The sequence below is a fragment of the Micromesistius poutassou genome (assembly GCF_964030765.1).
Source record: "Micromesistius poutassou genome assembly, chromosome: 21".
NCBI classification, from domain to species: Eukaryota; Metazoa; Chordata; class Actinopteri; order Gadiformes; family Gadidae; genus Micromesistius; species Micromesistius poutassou.
The window spans coordinates 1,644,700-1,662,199 of NC_140291.1; the positions used below are offsets into that span (position 1 = coordinate 1,644,700).

General features: G+C 50.2%; 2 protein-coding genes across 3 annotated transcripts in view; both read right to left on the reverse strand.

Moving 5' to 3' along the window:
- itgb4 (integrin, beta 4) overlaps positions 1-2,938 on the reverse strand; it is a gene marked incomplete at both ends in the record, with an annotated part of 25,843 nt that extends 22,905 nt beyond the window's left edge. Inside the window, one exon of the mRNA XM_084485532.1 lies at positions 2,895-2,938. Coding sequence (XP_084341658.1) covers positions 2,895-2,938 — 44 coding nt within the window. The remainder of the gene's footprint in view (positions 1-2,894) is intronic.
- A 96-nt stretch (positions 2,939-3,034) lies between these two features.
- sap30bp (SAP30 binding protein) overlaps positions 3,035-17,500 on the reverse strand; it is a 16,318-nt gene continuing 1,852 nt past the window's right edge. The window contains exons 3-11 of one of the 2 annotated variants that reach the window (XM_084485290.1): positions 17,486-17,500; positions 13,892-13,934; positions 9,452-9,540; positions 6,524-6,615; positions 6,124-6,236; positions 5,947-6,005; positions 4,810-4,875; positions 4,486-4,573; positions 3,035-4,068 (exon numbers count right to left, since the gene is read on the reverse strand). The exon at positions 17,486-17,500 is cut by the window's right edge and continues 30 nt beyond it. In XM_084485290.1, the coding sequence (XP_084341416.1) occupies positions 3,887-4,068; positions 4,486-4,573; positions 4,810-4,875; positions 5,947-6,005; positions 6,124-6,236; positions 6,524-6,615; positions 9,452-9,540; positions 13,892-13,934; positions 17,486-17,500 (747 nt within the window). In that variant the 3' untranslated portion in view covers positions 3,035-3,886. The remainder of the gene's footprint in view (positions 4,069-4,485; positions 4,574-4,809; positions 4,876-5,946; positions 6,006-6,123; positions 6,237-6,523; positions 6,616-9,451; positions 9,541-13,891; positions 13,935-17,485) is intronic. The other variant, XM_084485291.1, reaches the window with a different exon arrangement.

Genomic DNA, 17,500 nt, shown 5'->3' on the forward strand with positions numbered 1-17,500 from the left:
TCACCGTGCAGAACACACGCCCGCAGGGGACACAACACCGCTCTGTACCGCCGCTCGCTCTCTTTCTTTGTCTCTCTCTCTCTCTCTCTCTTTGTCTCCCTCTCTGTCTCTGTCTCTCTCTTTCTTTCTTTCTCTCTCTCTCTCCCTCTTTGTCTCCCTCTGTCTGTCTATCTCTCCCTCTCTTTCTTTGTCTCTCTCTCTCGCCCTCTTTGTCTCCCTCTCTGTCTCCCTCTCTGTCTCTGTCTATCTCTCCCTCTCTCTCTTTCTTTGTCTATATCTCTCTCCCTCTATGTCTCCCTGTCTATCGCTCTCTTTCTCTGTGTCTCTCTCTCTCTCTCCCTCTCTCTTTCTCTGTGTGTCTCTCTCTCTCTCCCTCTCTCTCTCTCTCTCTCTCTCTCTCTCTCTCTCTCTCTCTCTCTCTCTCTCTCTCTCTCTCTCTCTCTCTCTCTCTCTCCCTCCCTCTCTCTCTATTACACAAGTGTACCAGACACACTCATGGGGGGAATTGTTTCCCTGGTCAAAAATGTGACCCATGCACCCATTATTGCCGGGTTTAACAGAGCACATGTAAGAGCCTTTCTCTGATTATCCTCCCTTTGAGATTATCATTATTATCAGGTGGTAGTGGAGGTGAAGGTGGTGCTGGTGGTGGTGAAGGTGGTGCTGGTGGAGAAGTTGACGGTAGTCGTGCGTCGTCCTAGTGACGGAGGAGGTGGTGTTGGGCAGTGCTTGGGGAGGTGGTGGAGGTGGGTACGGTGGTGGTGGTGGAGGAGATGGTGTTTTTCAGGGAGAAGGCTAGAGAATGCATTCCTTGAAACCTGCCAACCTGGCATGGCCTGGTTCCAGAGTGTGTGTGTGTGTGTGTGTGTGTGTGTGTGTGCGTGCGTGTGTGTGTGTGCGTGCGTGTGCGTGCGTGTGTGTGTGTGTGTGTATATGTCTGTGTGTTAATAGTGAGGGTTACAGTGTAGCTTAATAAACCTAAGAAATGCGCTCTGCCTTGCGTACAATGGTTTGACCTCTGACCTGTGCTCCCCATGTATTGTTAATTTCAATAAGGCGCTTCAACACCTTGACGTTGTGCAATCAGTGGCTATAAAAGGCATTATGACGGTATTAAACGGTCCTGGAAGCTGGGAGTTCGTTAATTAGCCTATAGATGTAAGTTAGGCCTAGCTAATGATGATGAATATCATACTTGCAAGTCAATAGGCAATAGGCTACGCATACGCGAACCTTGCACTCATTAACCACATATTTCGTCTGCAAGGCAGTTTCTCCAGGAAGATTAAAACAATACAATAACAACAGCCTTTTCCACACTCTCCTCCCTCGCTAGATGAAACCAAGGGAAGGTTCAGTCATCTTAGAGCTGTCACTCACACACGGGCGGGGCAATGGCAAGGGCGTCGTATATCATCAATATCAATATCAATAGGAGATATTGCCCGGGACATTTCAGACATTCCTTAGGGGCAAAGCCTGCCCCTACGACCAAACACTGAACACAAAACATACGCCCATGGGCAATGAGCATTATGTTCCTAGTTTGTACAGAATTATGTCGTGTGAAGTTCAAATATGTTTAAATAGTTTATATACATGTTAAATACATTATCACAGTATTCTATGAACGTGTCAACAGCAGGTCTGAGAAAGATATAGGACTAAGAAGTTATAATGTAGGTTTATTGTCAAATTGAACATTAAATTACATTGTGCATCATTTAATTAAGTTATATTGTTTTTATTACAGTAACAAAAAGAACATGCAACTTGAAGTCCTCCGTAACAAAAGCAGACTACTTACATCGCACCAGACGCGCTTCAGTAGTTCGAGTGGCTCAGTCTGCACAGATGGATCTCAGCCCAAAAACTCCAATGAAACCATTAGTCCTCAGATAACGGCTAAAGACGGCCTAGGTAACGTTTGATGCGTAAACGTTCAAAGTCAAGGCTTCAGTAAAACAGGTCAGAAAGAGAGTCTATTTCCTGCTCTCCCCTGGACGTCATGGTTCCCTGCGTGCCAAACTGTCCGCATTAACATGAGAAAAGCGCTCTAGGATCACTGCGCTCTTTCAGCGCACAATGGACACTCTTTTAACGCCATCCGATCAATCTCCTTCTGAGCAGGCCTACTATGTTTATGTACACTCTTAAGACGTCAATGTGCGCAGAACAATACGACCAAAATGGTATTACAGAGGACGTTTATATTAGTTACCAAAATGTACAAAAAATAAAACATGCGGCCTAACCAGCACTTTTTGATATCCATACCACTGTATTGTAGTCTGCATAGCCAATCGGGGGCTAGGTTGGGCATGTCTGCGTGTGAAGGTGGAACAGGTGCAGGTTCGCGTCTCTCCTGCTGTATGTCATACTGTTGTCTCATTACATACCACAGCTTACAGCCTGCTCGGAATTAGACTGCGTTTACAGAGGATGTGTGCATAACACCAGCGAGCAATGGGCCAAGGGAGGCCATTATAGCTGAAATATCCCTTTAATCCGAATAATATTGATAGTGGTTATGGAACATAACGCAGTTTTTGTGACACACCGGTCTACAAAACTTTAAATTCTTCATGGTCTGGTGAACAATTGCATGTTGCCATAAATAGGGAAATAATTATATTAATAAGAAAATCCCTAACTCTTTAGAACACGTACTCCTGTTGCATGTGGAAATCCTAAGTATTATCTTAAGATAGGGATCTAGCCAACCATTTAGGTCTGACGTGAGGGGAGAGATATCAATCACATCCCCAGCTGTAGCGCAAATTGTTTGTGTGTGTGTAGATATTTTTCTGTGAAGATGATTCAGGCGCATGCCTTCACTCAAGTTTGCTTCCAGCAAACCCTTCTCATTTCCACGGTGAAACCCGCCCACTTACACAAACACAACGTTGGCATTTAACTGGATGCCAATGTGTTTCATGTTTACTGGCAAAGCAGAAATGCATTCGTATTTGAGATGAGGTCAGCCAGAAACAAAGAAAGACAACCCATTTGAAAAGAGACAAGTTTGAATTTAATTTTCAAAAACTGATACATATGTACAACTGTTTAAAAAAACAAACACATTTTGGCATTCTAAAAAGGGCAGTTGAAAAACAACAAGGAAAAAAAAAAAGAACATGACAAGAAGCCAAAAACAACATGTCTGCTGTCGTGGAGGAAAGGGGAGAGAGGTTGTGGAAGAGAGGTTGGGGGGAGAGGTAGGAGAGAGGTTGAGGGGAGAGGTAGGAGAGAGGTTGAGGGGAGAGAGCTGTGAAAACACTGAGCAGAAATCAGAGGTCAACTCCTTGGCTTTGGAATCCAAAAAGGAGGTCGTCTCCACGATCCAGACGTTTAGCCCAACATTCCTCTCTGACCCGTGGGCCCAACGTGGAGACACGAGAACACAGAACCGTTGGGACTGCAGACAGAGGGGTCCATGCAGAGCTTCAACAGAAGCCAACCGCCTGGACTGGTGCAGCCTTGACCGGGGTCAGGAACACAGGGGCTGTAGTCCAGCTCTGACCAGGGTCAGGAACACAGGGGCTGTAGTCCAGCTCTGACCAGGGTCAGGAACACAGGACTGTAGTCCAGCTCTGACCAGGGTCAGGAACACAGGACTGTAGTCCAGCTCTGACCAGGGTCAGGAACACAGGACTGTAGTCCAGCTCTGACCAGGGTCAGGAACACAGGACTGTAGTCCAGCTCTGACCAGGGTCAGGAACACAGGACTGTAGTCCAGCTCTGACCAGGAACAGGACCGTCCAAATTGAGGGACAGGAAGTCTGAGACTGAAACACGACAACACAAAACACACACATACACACACACCCAGCATCCACCAAATCATTCATTCGCGCACACAGACTCCAACACCACCACCACATTCTCACTGCTTGGCCTTCTTCAGGATGGTGCCCACCGCCGATATGACGGTGGTCTTGGTTCCGCTGGCGGTGGTCGTCACGGAGACCACGCCGGGGATGGGGCCGCTGGTGGGGGGCAGCGGGGGCTGGGCCACGGTCACCGGCACCGCAGAGTCCCACTTGCTCTTCCTCTTCTGAGCCTCGGCTAGGAGGAGGAGACAGAGGGAGGAGGAGGAGGAGGAGGAGGGAGGAGACAGAGGGAGGAGGAGGGAGGAGACAGAGGGAGGAGGGAGGAGGGAGGAGACAGAGGGAGGAGGAGGGAGGAGACAGAGGGAGGAGGGAGGAGGAGGAGACAGAGGGAGGAGGAGGAGGAGGAGGGAGAGGAGGAGGAGGAGGGAGAGGAGGAGGAGGAGGAGGAGACACGTTAAAACACAGTCAGTGGGGGAGTCGCAGTATTGGGTTCGTGGATTGAGTCTCAAGGTTCTCACACTTGACTACCATCCCATCGCTACAGATCCGTCCACTTTGTTGGGCCCCTGAATGAAGGCACAACTCCAAAACAACGTCTAAAGTTCATGCTGGGTTTGTGCGCGCGGGGGGGGGGGGGGGGGCGGTGTCTCACCTGTGGCCGTGGTGCTGGTGGCGCCGGCGGCCAAGGCGGCCGTGTTGGCGGCGATGCTGCCCTTCTTGGTGCCAGTCACAAACTCAATCTTGGGAAAGAGGCCAGGAAAACAAAAAGGAACAACAGAGAGTATTTATGGACAGCTGTCAGTGCTGAGAGGTGTGGCGAGACGCGCCACGGCCATGTGCGTCTGGTTTACGGTTCGACAATTGGAAGCAGCAGCAGCAGCAGCCGTGAACATCTACGACACACGCATAGTTTATGTTATGTGAATGTTTGAGGACACATCAAGCCCTGGGAAGCCCTGGGAGAGAGGTGACTCACGTGGAGTTCCTCTACTGGCCTATAGGGGGCTCGCGGTGCTTGGTTGTAGAAAGACCCGCCACCATTCTAAGTCAATGGGGAGAAATGGGTTTCACTCTCTTGGCACAAAGTGAACACAGTGCTTGTCTTGGATCAGTTAGGAATCGGATCTCCATATAATGTATTTTTTGAGAGGCCACGTTTGACATTGTCGCTGAGGGTTGGATGTAAATGAGACTCACTGCGAGGTAGCGTCAATCTACAGCTCCACAGCAGTTGTGCATTAAACCAATGGGTGACGTTAAGAGACACTATCTCTCCATTTTGTTTACAGTCTATGGGGTGCATGGACTCATGTCAGTCTGTAGACCACCGTTGGGTGCGGGGTTTTATTCAAAACGAAAAACCCTTCCCACCGCTTCTCCTTGGTAACCCAGCCAGCGTTGGATGAACGCTCTTGTAAACGAACGTGCGTGAACATGTCACCGGTGCAAAGATCACCAAACAGCTATGCAATGTGGACAGCACTGGGCTCCGTTCACCGTCACCACCGTGTCAGCGGCAGTCTGGAGGCTGGAGACACACCTGGCTGTTCGGTGACCCCTTCACCAAGTGACCTGTTCACACACGTTACTGAGCACCGCTCCAATAGGAATGTGGTCATGGGAGGAGGAGGATGATGATGATGCAGGGATGGCATTGAGTGTATCACTGTGGGGGAGGGGGGGGGGGGGGTGCAATTGTTTGAAACACACAACTCGCAGTGGGCATCATGCAGTGTGTTTCATTACCATAGCACTGCCCCCCCCCCCCACAGGATACACTCACTCCCAATGCCATCGGGGGGCATTGTACCTGGAGGGCCCAACACACACACACACACACACACACACACACACACACACACACACACACACACACACACACACACACACACACACACACACACACACACACACACACACACACACACACACACACACCTTGTGCTGCCGTCACAGGCTGATATTTGGCAATGGTGGTTCTATGCGTGTGTGTCATCAACAACTGAGAACCCGAGGCAGCTGGTGGAGACTAGCCCCCCGCCACCCCTGACGAAGGCGCGGGAGCCATTGACTCCTGTGGGGGGCGCTGCTGGGTTCATCAGACTGTCCTCACCTTTGTTCGCTCCTTCCTGGCCTTCTCCATTTTGTCCATCTCCACCTTTTGGGCTTTAGCTGTGTGTTGGAAGGAGGGGTTGTTGTTCAGAGGTTGTTTGACTTCTCTAACGTCTCTCTCTCTCTCTCTCGGGTTCAAAAGCAACTTTCAGGTCAGTGCGGGGGGGGGTCAACTCACCGAGGGCCTCGTAGTAGGAGTCTTCCGACCAGCCGTGCGGGTCAAACATGTCCTTGGGGTAGTTGGTCCCCAGCTCGTCGATGCCACAGAACTGGATCAGCTTCTCGTAGATACTGAGGAGGAGAAGGGAGCGAGCGTTACACGTCGTCAGCGAGGGAGGCCTTGACGGTGTCATCCAGGTTATTTACAGCCGACAACATCTGCCGTCGGTCTGTGCTTGGGAGGGGGGGGGGGAAGAGGAGGAAGATGAACGGCCGTGCTTCAATGTTGATCGTAAAAGTATGTAGGTGGGGGGGAGAGAATGCGTATGTGTGTGAAGGCGCTGCCGTGTGTTTAACCGGTTGGTTTCCCGGCGCGTTGAGCGCACAGGGCGCGCGTGGTTCGGTTACGGGTTCCGTACCTGGGGTTCCTGAACTCCTTCTTCTTCTGGATGTGGTTGTTGGTGTCGAAGCCTTCCTGGATCTTCCTCTCGTACAGCTTGCAGATCTTCTCCTGGGGGAGGTGAGCGGGGGGGTGAAGCAAGTGGATCGATCAAGACGCGATCAGGAGAACGGGGTGGAGCCAAGCATCAAGATCATACAAGGACTTGGCTCTGGTTGGTCAGAACAAGACTCCCTGGATTCCACCCCCCACGCTGAAACGCAACATAAACACGAAGCTGGACCAAAAATAAACTGCACATAACATGTGTGTATAGGGCCCGGCTAGAGGGCCCGGGGTGAATGAAGCCATTGTGCATCCTGGGTTTCTGATAGGCCCGGGGAAGTATTTGACACGTAGGTTCGAACCACAAGGGCCTGGCCCTAGAACCGGAGGCTGTGAGGTCGGACCGTGGCATCCACTGAGATGGATGGGACTGACTGGCTGGGATGTCGCTCTGCATCGAGCAACGGGGTCAGTACCTTAGTAGTGGGTTCACAGGAACCTGTGAACCTGGGGGGGGTGGGGGTTTACTGTACAGTTGTATGAATAGTCGTACAAATCGAAAGACTAAGCTGCCTTCGCCATGTTCCGGGGACGTCCTCGCATGTAAGAATGCTCACTTGCTTTGCTGAACGGGCGTACAATTATTTAGATGCAAAGTTCAATTAAATACAACCTTTAGCCTAAACATTTCTTATCTCATTCCCTCCCTCCCTCTCAGTCTGTCTCCATCTCCTTCCTGCCCCGTCCACCCTTACCCCACATCACCTACGCCCTGAAGGCAGGGATTTGTGTGGTGAATCAGTGGCCCAGGTGTGTGTGTGCGTTCGTGAGTGTGCATGTACTAGCAAAGCAAACATTCGGTGTGCTACTCAACGGCTCTCGCACAGTGACTAACTGACCCCAGCCGACCTCCGGCCAGCCGCCAGAAACAACCTGCAGAGAGAGCAAGCTTAGCCTGTAGCCAGAGGCCTTGTACAGGATCAAGGCAAGATCGATTGAGAGGAGAAACGATAACTTGGACGAGGCGGGACTTACTATAGCACGGTATCTCACTGCACTTTGAAGGGGGCGGCCGCCTACGCAACACACGCCTGCTTCCTTAACTACGGTATCGTCCGACAAAATTATATATATATATATATATATATATATTCGTATTGTTAAAATTGCACATGAATGAAGAATGAGTAAAGAAGTGTGCACGGGGAACGCTTCAGTTCATGTCCTCCAGGAAGCCATCAGTGTCGTTCGCAGAACATAGAGTTCTCTAGCACTCATCATCAGAGGGCCTTCGGTGAAGGCAGGGCGGGGCAGGGCAGGGTGGGGCCCACCTGGCAGAGACGGGTATCAACCCCCGTCTCTGAGACCAGGGACATGCCCCGGTCTGCCCTGGGTGGAGAGTTCGCACCATGGAAATGGTGCAACAACACTGAAGACAAAACGGCAACATCAACAACCCCATAGCCACCGTAGTGAGACGGGGGAGGTGGTGAAATAGTTAGGATTAAGTTGCCGCCCATAACCTGTGATCTTGCAAAGTGAAAATTGTGAACGGTCAATGATAAACTTCTATTGACTTTATGACCGTCATTAGACAATGGTATCACTTTATTGCAGTCTACTATCTAGGTTTTACATGTCTTGGCTCGGACATCATCTGGAAACTATGGCCATTAGATATCCGAAAAACCCCAGTTCAACCATTCAGACCCCTCTCTCATCCCAATCTGGTGATTTGGGGGTCTGGTGGCTACGGGGACCAGGACTCCTCCAGACGACTCCAGGGGGCGGCATGTGGCTCAGGAGGTAGAGCGGGTTTGGCTGGTAACCTGAAGGTTGCTAGTTCGATCCCCGGCTCCTCCTAGCTGAGTGTCGAGGTGTCCCCTGAGCGAGTCGCCCTCACCCTAACTTCTCCCGACGAGCTGGCTGTGGCCTTGCATGGCTGACACCGCCGTCGGTGTGTGAATGAATGTGTGCATGAATGGGTGAATGTTGGGCCATATTGTAAAGCGCCTTTGAGCGGCTACAGGTTAGAAAACTGCTGTATAAATGCAGTCCATTTACCATTCCTCACTAATCCCAATCTAATGCCGCTTTTCCACTGACAGTACCAGCTCAACTCGACTCGCCTCGGTTTGGTTCCAGGCACGTCGCGTTTCCATCTAAAAAAGTACCTCTTCAATGTGGGCGGGTCATAGAAAAGAACCTCTCCAACATGGGCGTGTCGTCATTAGGTTTTAATCACGGGAGACGCGATTCCCGGGAAATCTGAATCTGATCAAGACAATTTCCTGATTACCGGGAAAGGTTATGATGGGAAATAACAATTTTAAAAAGCGCAATGACTGCGCGTCTATTGTTGTCATACGGTAACGTTGATGGAGGCGAAACTCGAGCCCTAGGAAAGGAACGACACTAAAACGAAACAGCGAAACGCTGATCCTGGAGCGGGTCCGTGGACTCCAGCCACGCCGGACACACACAACCACGCCGGACACACACAACCACGCGCAGCCAAACTCTAGCCCCGGGAAAGGAGCGACACACGCGGCGAAACGCTGATCAGTGTCCCCCTCGGGAGCGGGTTCGTGGACTCCAACCATGTCGGACACAACTTAACTTTGAGTGATTATTCCCGTTTACAGCCGCTGGCCAATCAGTTGCCAGCAGCCTGTTTACATCACACAAAAGTACCTACTCCGCTTGGAACCTCGATGGAGGTAGTACTAAAAAAAGTACCCGGTACTAGGTACCAGGTACTTTGCCAATGGAAACGCAAAAAAAGGCGAGGCGAGTCGAGCTGGTACTGTCGGTGGAAAAGCGGCATTAGTCTGGTGATTTTGGGGCCTGTTGGCCTAGCTGACCGGGACCAGGACCACACAGAACCACAGCGTGTGCCTACCTGTAAATGGCTGGGGCAGCGACCCGCAGGCTCCGAGGGGATCCGGATCTTGTCAGGCGACATGTTCCTCACTTTCTCAGAGAAGAGCGCTGGAGAGAGAGACAGAAAGAGAGGAGAGAAGAGAAAGAGAAAGAGAGAGACAGAGAGAGACAGAGACAGAGAGAGACAGAGAGAGAGAGAGAGACAGAGACAGAGACAGAGATAAATCAATGAACAATGACGTATCAAGTCGGCGTTCAACTCTACTGCAGTAACAACGTGTTCGGGAGATGTGTGCTGCGTTCAACTCTGAGCAAACCAGTGAAATCCACTGTGCTGGTCGAGTGCCAAGCGGGCATTCTTAAAAACAGAGCGGGGGGCCAGGGGCACTCTGGGGAAGCCGCTTTTAAGGAGACTCCCAATGCACCCGATACCGTTATTGTGTTGATAATTGGTCTCCAGAGTGACTTTGACACACAGTGCGACAACGCACAACAGAACATTCCCTGTGTGCACCCCACGGCCACGCCTAGGGCTTCTAAAAAAGACACGACACCAGGAACACACAATGGTTTATTGACGGATAAACAGAAGACAGCTTCCCTGAGACTACGGGGTCCCTGGGGGGAAAAAAAGTGTTGAAACAGAGACCGGGCGAGAAAACAAGTGAGCATGGGAGGGGAGGAGAGGGAAGAGAGGGAGGAGTAGGGAGGAGAGGGAGGAGAGGGAGGGGAGGGAGGATAAGGAGGAGAGGGAGGAGAGGGAGGAGTAGGAGGAGAAGGAGAGGGAGGAGAGGGAGGGGAGGGAGGAGAAGGAGGAGAGGGAGGAGAAGGAGGAGAGAGAGGGGAGGGAGGAGAGGGAGGGAGGAGTAGGGAGGGGAGGGAGGAGTAGGGAGGAGAGGGAGTAGGGAGGAGTAGGGAGGAGTAGGGAGGAGAGGGAGGAGTAGGGAGAAGAGGGAGGAGTAGGGAGAAGAGGGAGGAGAGCGTGCCATGGCGGGCAGGGAGGGGCCGCTGTCGGGACTTGTCAGAGGGGTGGTGGCTCCCCCTGCCTCTCCCTTCTTCGGTCTCCACATGTTAATTCTTGACTCCCGATCCTTCCCGACTTTGCTTTCTCTGACCGCGGGCCAGGCATTCCTCCGCGTCGCAGCGGCACCGTGTGTCTTAACAGTCATTTCAACACTGTCAATCACTGGGGATAAACGGGAGAGTTCAAGTGCCCGTGTGTGTGTGTGTAAGTCCTTTCCAGCTTGCATTCTTAAAAAAAAAAAAAAAAGGCATGCATGCCGACGAGTCAGAACTCGGTTGAAAGTGAGAGCTTTTCGTCGACGCAGTAACATTGATTAAGAGCAGCGGTATACTGCAACACTATCGCCGCTGGCGACAAGGTGCACCAGCTTCTCAAAGCGTTGGCGGTGGTCAGCCCCTCAGGCCGGGGACTGAGGCTAGGCCTGGGCAATATGGCTGTAAGATATATCACGATAGAACTTAAATCATATTGATCGATATCGATAACTATTGATAATTGTAGTCACCTAAAAAGACTAGGAATTACCATGCTGGATTTAAACACTTCTGTTTAACCCTTAATATGACCTTCCACTGTTCTTCATTGATTAAATACTCCAATGTCGACACAACAATGGAAAACACTAAAATATTGTAAATAAGTATGGAGCCGTGTTTGTGTAACAAACCCAGCTGCTAGATCCGGTAGTCCGGTCTCTTATCGATATATATTGAACATGTTTTATATTGATATTGATCAAAAGTCTATCACGATACGATAATAATTTATTGTTTTATTGCCCAGGCCTAGACTGAGCCATGGTCCCGTCGACCACGTCTGCGTCCTATGCCCTGCTTCCTATGCGACTCATCCTACGGCCTATGCTGTGCGCCTATTCGACCCGCCTACGTCGTTCGACGTCTGCCCACGTCCGGTGCTGTGACCTTGCTGACCTTTCGGTCGCACATCTAAGGGGTCAGACCGCCTATGTCCACCTTCGTCCCTGTATTGCGCCACCAACCACAAGTCGCTGGTCGTACGCAGATAACCTCTCCGTCTCCACTCACACCAACACCAACAAGACACGGAGCTGGAAGGCCTGTCAGCAGTAGACCAGCAGAGAGCTTCCACCAGAAGGAGTGGGGAAAGGTGTGTCCTCAACTTGGCACACAAGTGTATGTGTACACACGCGTGTGTGTGTGTTCAATGCGAGGTTGCGTCTAGAATCTCCATGAGGATAATTATTCCTGTAGACTGGTGTGTGTGACACACACACACACACACACGAGAAGGAGTTGGGAAATGCATGAACACACCTCGTGCGCCGCGTTATACAGCGAAAACAGAAAATACCTGCGCCTCGGGCCAGACTAAAAGAACATTAGGGAGAGGGGGGGGAAGAGACGCAGCCTGCCCGGGCAGGTCGACGTGACTCACAGGGAGCGCAGTGGCTCATTAGACTCAGTGTCAGATAGACACAGTAACATACATACACACACGGACACTAAACACCTAAATTACATATGGCGGTAGCAAAAAAAAATACAGAGAAACCATGAGAGACAAAGTTGGTTTGGATAAGGGAAGGCCCGATAATCCGAACTCACCACGGAAAGCTTTAGCGGGAATTAGACCGGGAAGTCTTTGTGATTTCACTGCTTTGTGTTCACACCCCTGTCACCGACCACACATCCAGAGTGACTAATGGGAGGCACAAAGGACCCTTTGTAAACAGCCGAGCTGATCACACCACAGAATCTACGATTCATTTATTTAAAACACAACTTGTAAACCTGTAAAAATTTAACCACGTTATTTATCATAGCCCTGGGCTATGATGGTGGTGAGATGATGGTCATCAGAAGTACAGCTCCCGACATGACCATCGTTGAGGGTCAAATCTGACCTATGGATAAAGCTTTGGAACGTTTTAAAAAGGAGGTCCGATCGACACGTTGCAGTGTCGGTGCCACAGGAGGGCCCCAAGCACTGATCCTCAGTAAACACAACCTGGGGTTACAAAACACGACCATCCAGGGTCGGCCCGGGAGTGCGCTGAACTTCATACACAAATTGAAGGTTTGAAAACGGGCAGAACGGCCAGAACTCAGAGCTTTAACGACCCTCTAAACGAGCACTCAAAGGAACGTGCCAGCTGTCCTTCTCGGAAGGACCCAGAAGAAGACGGCAGACAGATGTGGCCCGGGGGTGGGGGGGGGGTCTGGCGGTGCGGGGGGGGGGGGGGGTCAAGCCCGGCCACAGAGAGAGGCTGTGTCCGGTCCTTCAGGGAGCGGACAATGCCCCGCGTTCAGCCCGCCACTGAGGGCTCCTCGGCCAGAGAGAGACGGTGACATTTACAGTCCGATGATGGAGCGGAGCGCGACGGCAGGAATGCCAAACGTCTGGTTTCCCCCGGCGACCAAGTGTCAGACACTCAACTCAGTATTTTTGCTATGGCTATGGGTGTTGAAATATAAATAAGTCAATGCTATTATGGGGTGAATGTGCTCTGGTATGGGATATTGGACAGAAAAGGGCTTTTTTTTTTTCTTCCCCAGGTATGGAGGCATCATCTTCAGGGAGGCAACAAGTGTGTTCATCCTGCCAACATGACTTCAATGAGAGATCTTCATCAGAACGGCTTCCCTTCTTCGTTATAGTGTTGTGAACGGTGTTGACGTGAACCAACTGGAACTGATACGGCTGGCCCACATTCTGCTCTACCCAAAGAGCCGTTGAGCAACACACATGACCCCATTCACCATGCTGCCCAACACATTAGTTTGTAACCAACACTAAACTCACTCCCATCCATCCATAGCAAAACCTCATTGCATCAATCCACTGCAAGATAAGTTGATGAATTCAGAACATCTTGCCCATGCATGCACGTCCACGCCGAATATGGGCAAATGGCACAACTCACTTCCTCCCCCCCCCCCCCCCCCACCCCCAAAATGGAACAGACACCATGAAAGAGTCTAACGGATGCGGTTCCGTTTTCTGTACTAGCCTGCGCGCTGCAGGGGTAAACAACAGTGAGTGGTCGTGGCAGGAGTAGCTGAGCGCTCAGTTCCAGCCCTATTATGACTTAGAGGGGTGGTGGTGTACACAAGAGCCGCTCCCCAGCTCACTCACGTCCTGTACACTCACCTGTAGTGTGCACTATCTGCAGCTCATGAATCACATGAGCCATTGAAAAACTCCACTGCTCGTAAAAAAAAAATCAATCAATTGATCTTTAAGCACACAGTGATTAGAAACGACGGGGCAATTGACCTTAAATAAATCATGGGGCGTATGCATTTGCCGATTTATTACGAGGAACATCCCCGTGTGTGGGAATATAGGCCATAATGCTTGTCGCCCAGGTATGCTCATGAGGAACCCAGGTGTGTGTGCGTCAGCGAATGATTACTTGTGCGGGTGTGGGTGTGTGTGTGTGTCTCTACTCACCGACGAGCTCATGGGGATTCTTCCTCTCTGCTTCGGGGATCTCCTGTGAAGCAAAAGAAAGGAGAGAATATAGATGAGGACAGTAGAAATTACGGAGAGAAGAGGGGGACACACACAGACACACGGACACACACACACGGACACACACACACACACACACACACACACACACACACAGACACACGGACACACACACACACACACACACACACACACACACACACACACACACACACACCCCCCTTTGGGGGGTGTGGGGCTGAGGAGCCAACCAGACATGGTCAACAAACAAGTAGGTGCTAATGAAACTGAACACATAGAGCCCAGCTCGGTTCGTACACACAATGGACACACACACATAACAGTAAATAACCAGCCAGAGTCGGGGCTATTTTAAAGACAAAGCCATCAAATGAAAAGGGAACAGGGGCTGGGGAGGGTGTGGGCACGGTCTAAAATACGGCCCCGCTTGCTGCTTTTTGCTGGCACCAAAACCGGTCGAGAAGAAAAGCAACAGAGCTCCTATTCACTGGCACGGCATCACACAAAAGCCGTCACCTAGCAACCACATAGACACTTCAAAAGCTTTGCCCCGGTGCTGGCCAATGCCTGTTGAGGAATGAGACGGGGAGGCGAGTTTTGTGGAGGAGCAGCAGCCGCCCTGGTGGAAGGAGACGGTGGTTGCGAGCTTCAGTCGTTTTTCCTTGCCAAAGCAATGCTGCATTCTCACACCCCGGTTACATACAAAGAACTAGTGAGGAGACCAAGTAAGGAGCGCATGTTCGTCAACAGTCGGGTGAAGAGCTCTCTCCCGCCTGCAGAGAGAGACTTCGAGAGAGCCAGGCTGGACAGGAGGTGTCCCGAGTCACGACGACGCTAACCTACCGACCTAATACTCACGTCGCATCACAGAGATCACAATAAATACTAGCCCCCACTGTACGCCAGCAGTGGAGCTCACAACATGTCATCAACCGGCTCTCATCTCTGGGACCATTTTTTATCTCTTGTCTCGGCTGTCAACACTAACACGCATGTCAACTTAATGAGACGTTTTTTTTATTTTTGTATTTCTGGATAGTTTAATCATTAAAAAAACAACACAAAAACAGGACGCAGAGGAGGTGGATAATCTAGTTGCCAGCACCGCACACCACATAGCAATGCCTCGTCTCAGATGGAGCAGAGCGGCAGAAATGTAGTAATAAGGGTTAGCATTGCTGTGTGATACATCATCATCATCATCAGATCCAGAAGGGGAGATTAGCTGAGCTAAATCCGGGTGTTTAACTGCACTGTGCTCTCTCTCTCTCTCTACGGGGTTTTGGGGGATTAATGAAAAACAAAGAAGCCCAGTGAGCCGCCGTTCTTAATGTTCCTCTGAGTGGATTTTGGGAGAGATGAACTGGCTCTGCGGCGTCATCCCTTTCCAAATTCACGGCCATCTTCTCCTCGCTTCCCCTTAAATGCTGAGTCGATGCAAGCTTGATTTACCGTCGTTTCTGTATATCGCCTGCCCCCCTGCCGCCGCCTCCAGATCGAGTTTGGCAGCAGCTGCTCTGATTAAAACCTCTGCTGAGGTTTGCCAGTGTCCCGTAATAACTCAACGTCAACGGCAGCAGGGGACAGGGGATAGACTAGTGGAGAGATCCATCTTCCATGTGGTATTAAATGAATGAAGGTGCACCCGCACACAAAGTGCGAGGGTTTTTCTGCCACAGTCGAGTCATATATAAGATGGGCTTTTTATTAATCTCCCGACAGGAAGTCGAGGAAAAGTCTAAGGAAAAGTGAAAGTTAAAGGTTCTCATTCCTTTTATAGATGTATTCAACTATGTGTGTGTGTGTGATCCTGCTTCTAACGACGTGCTATAATGACCAGCACTATGCGTTAAACTAGCTGTTGTTCAAAACTATTACAAAATAATGAAAGAAATGAAAGAAACCCACACACCACCCAACCACGATACCCCCTCTTCCTTCAGCAAAGGTGACAAAAAACGTACATTGTGCAAGTTTAAAAAGTACAGTCAAAAAGCTCCAGATGCAGCTACTTAACTCCAGCCCAGAGCCAGGCGACAAGAGCAGCAGTTTGAACAAGTGGCAGCTGAAGAAAACCTCGCTTGGGTCGTGTTCTGCGTTTGACATGGAGATAAGTTCATTAAAGTGTAAAATAGTATTGGCACCGTTTCAGGTGCTCTCTGAAGAGCTGGATGTCATTGCCAGTGGCTCTTGGTGAGTGTCCAGTGGGGGCTTTTGACAGTAAGGTATTGAAAACAATGCTTTCACATTTCTGCCACATTGTGTGCGGACGTGCGCAAGGATACTTCTACTGCGCCTCGGCCTGGGCGATATGGCGGAAAGGCACGTCACAATATAACTTGATCATATTGATCTATTGATTATCTATTGATAATTGTAATGACCTAAAAAGACTAGGAATTACCATGCTGGATTCAAACACTTCTGTTTAACACTTATAACACTTATACGACCTTCCACTGTTCTTCATTGATAAACACTCCAATGTCAATACAACAATGAAAAACATGTATGGAACCGTATTTGTGTGACAAACCCAGCTGCTAGATTCGGTGTCCCGGTCTCTTATCAATATATATTGAACATGTTTTATATTGATATTGATCAAAAGTCTATCACGACACGATAATTTATGGTTTCATTGCACAGGCCTAACTGAGCCTAATCCATTATCTCCCCGTCGAACCCTTTATTGGAAGGAGACGTGCGGGAAACGTTGGCAATACACGACGCACAAACACACAAATCACAGCACAACAAATCTGGCAACCGAAAACGCGACCGCCCAGATATGCCCTCTCCTGCCATTGTGTCTGCTTGTTTGACCAGTGACACACACACACAAAACACACCTTAGTGACCTGTACCAGTTAGTCCCGACAGGACGCTGGTACACAGCGTTCCAGGACAGACCGGAGGCACAGAGACGCCGGTCTGTGCCTACAGTAAAAGCAGTATGTACGGCTATAATACGCTGCTAACCCTAGGTAATCTAGGAAATAAAACCATACTGCACTGCAGAACTTTGGCTTATCAATAAGACTGAAACTACCAGTCACTTTAAAAAGGTCCATTTGTGTGCGTGCTTGGGAATTGCTAAAGACGTTCTCATGCCCACAGCACCATCTAGTGATATGATTCAATACCGCATGTCGTGACTTCAGTGTCATAGTGTCGGCATTAGCTCAGAAGGTAGAGCGGGTTGGCTGGTAACTGGTAAGGTTGCTGGTTCGATCCCCGGCTCCTCCTAGCTGAGTGTCGAGGTGTCCCTGAGCGAGACGCCCTCACCCTAATTGCTCCTAACGAGCTGGCTGTGGCCCTGCGTGGTTTGACTCCGCCGTCGGTGTGAATGTGTGCATGAATGGATGAATGTCAGTGTAAAGCGCTTTGGATAAAAGCGCTATATAAATGAGGACCATTTACCATTTAATCCAGGCTTAAAATCAAAAGGCTTCAGGCTTCATTAAAACAATGAAGTGGAGGGACGCTGAGTCTGGGACGCTGGCCAAGTACAAACTGTACACTAATAGGAGGGGAGGGGGGCTCACATACCTTCACATCTTCTGC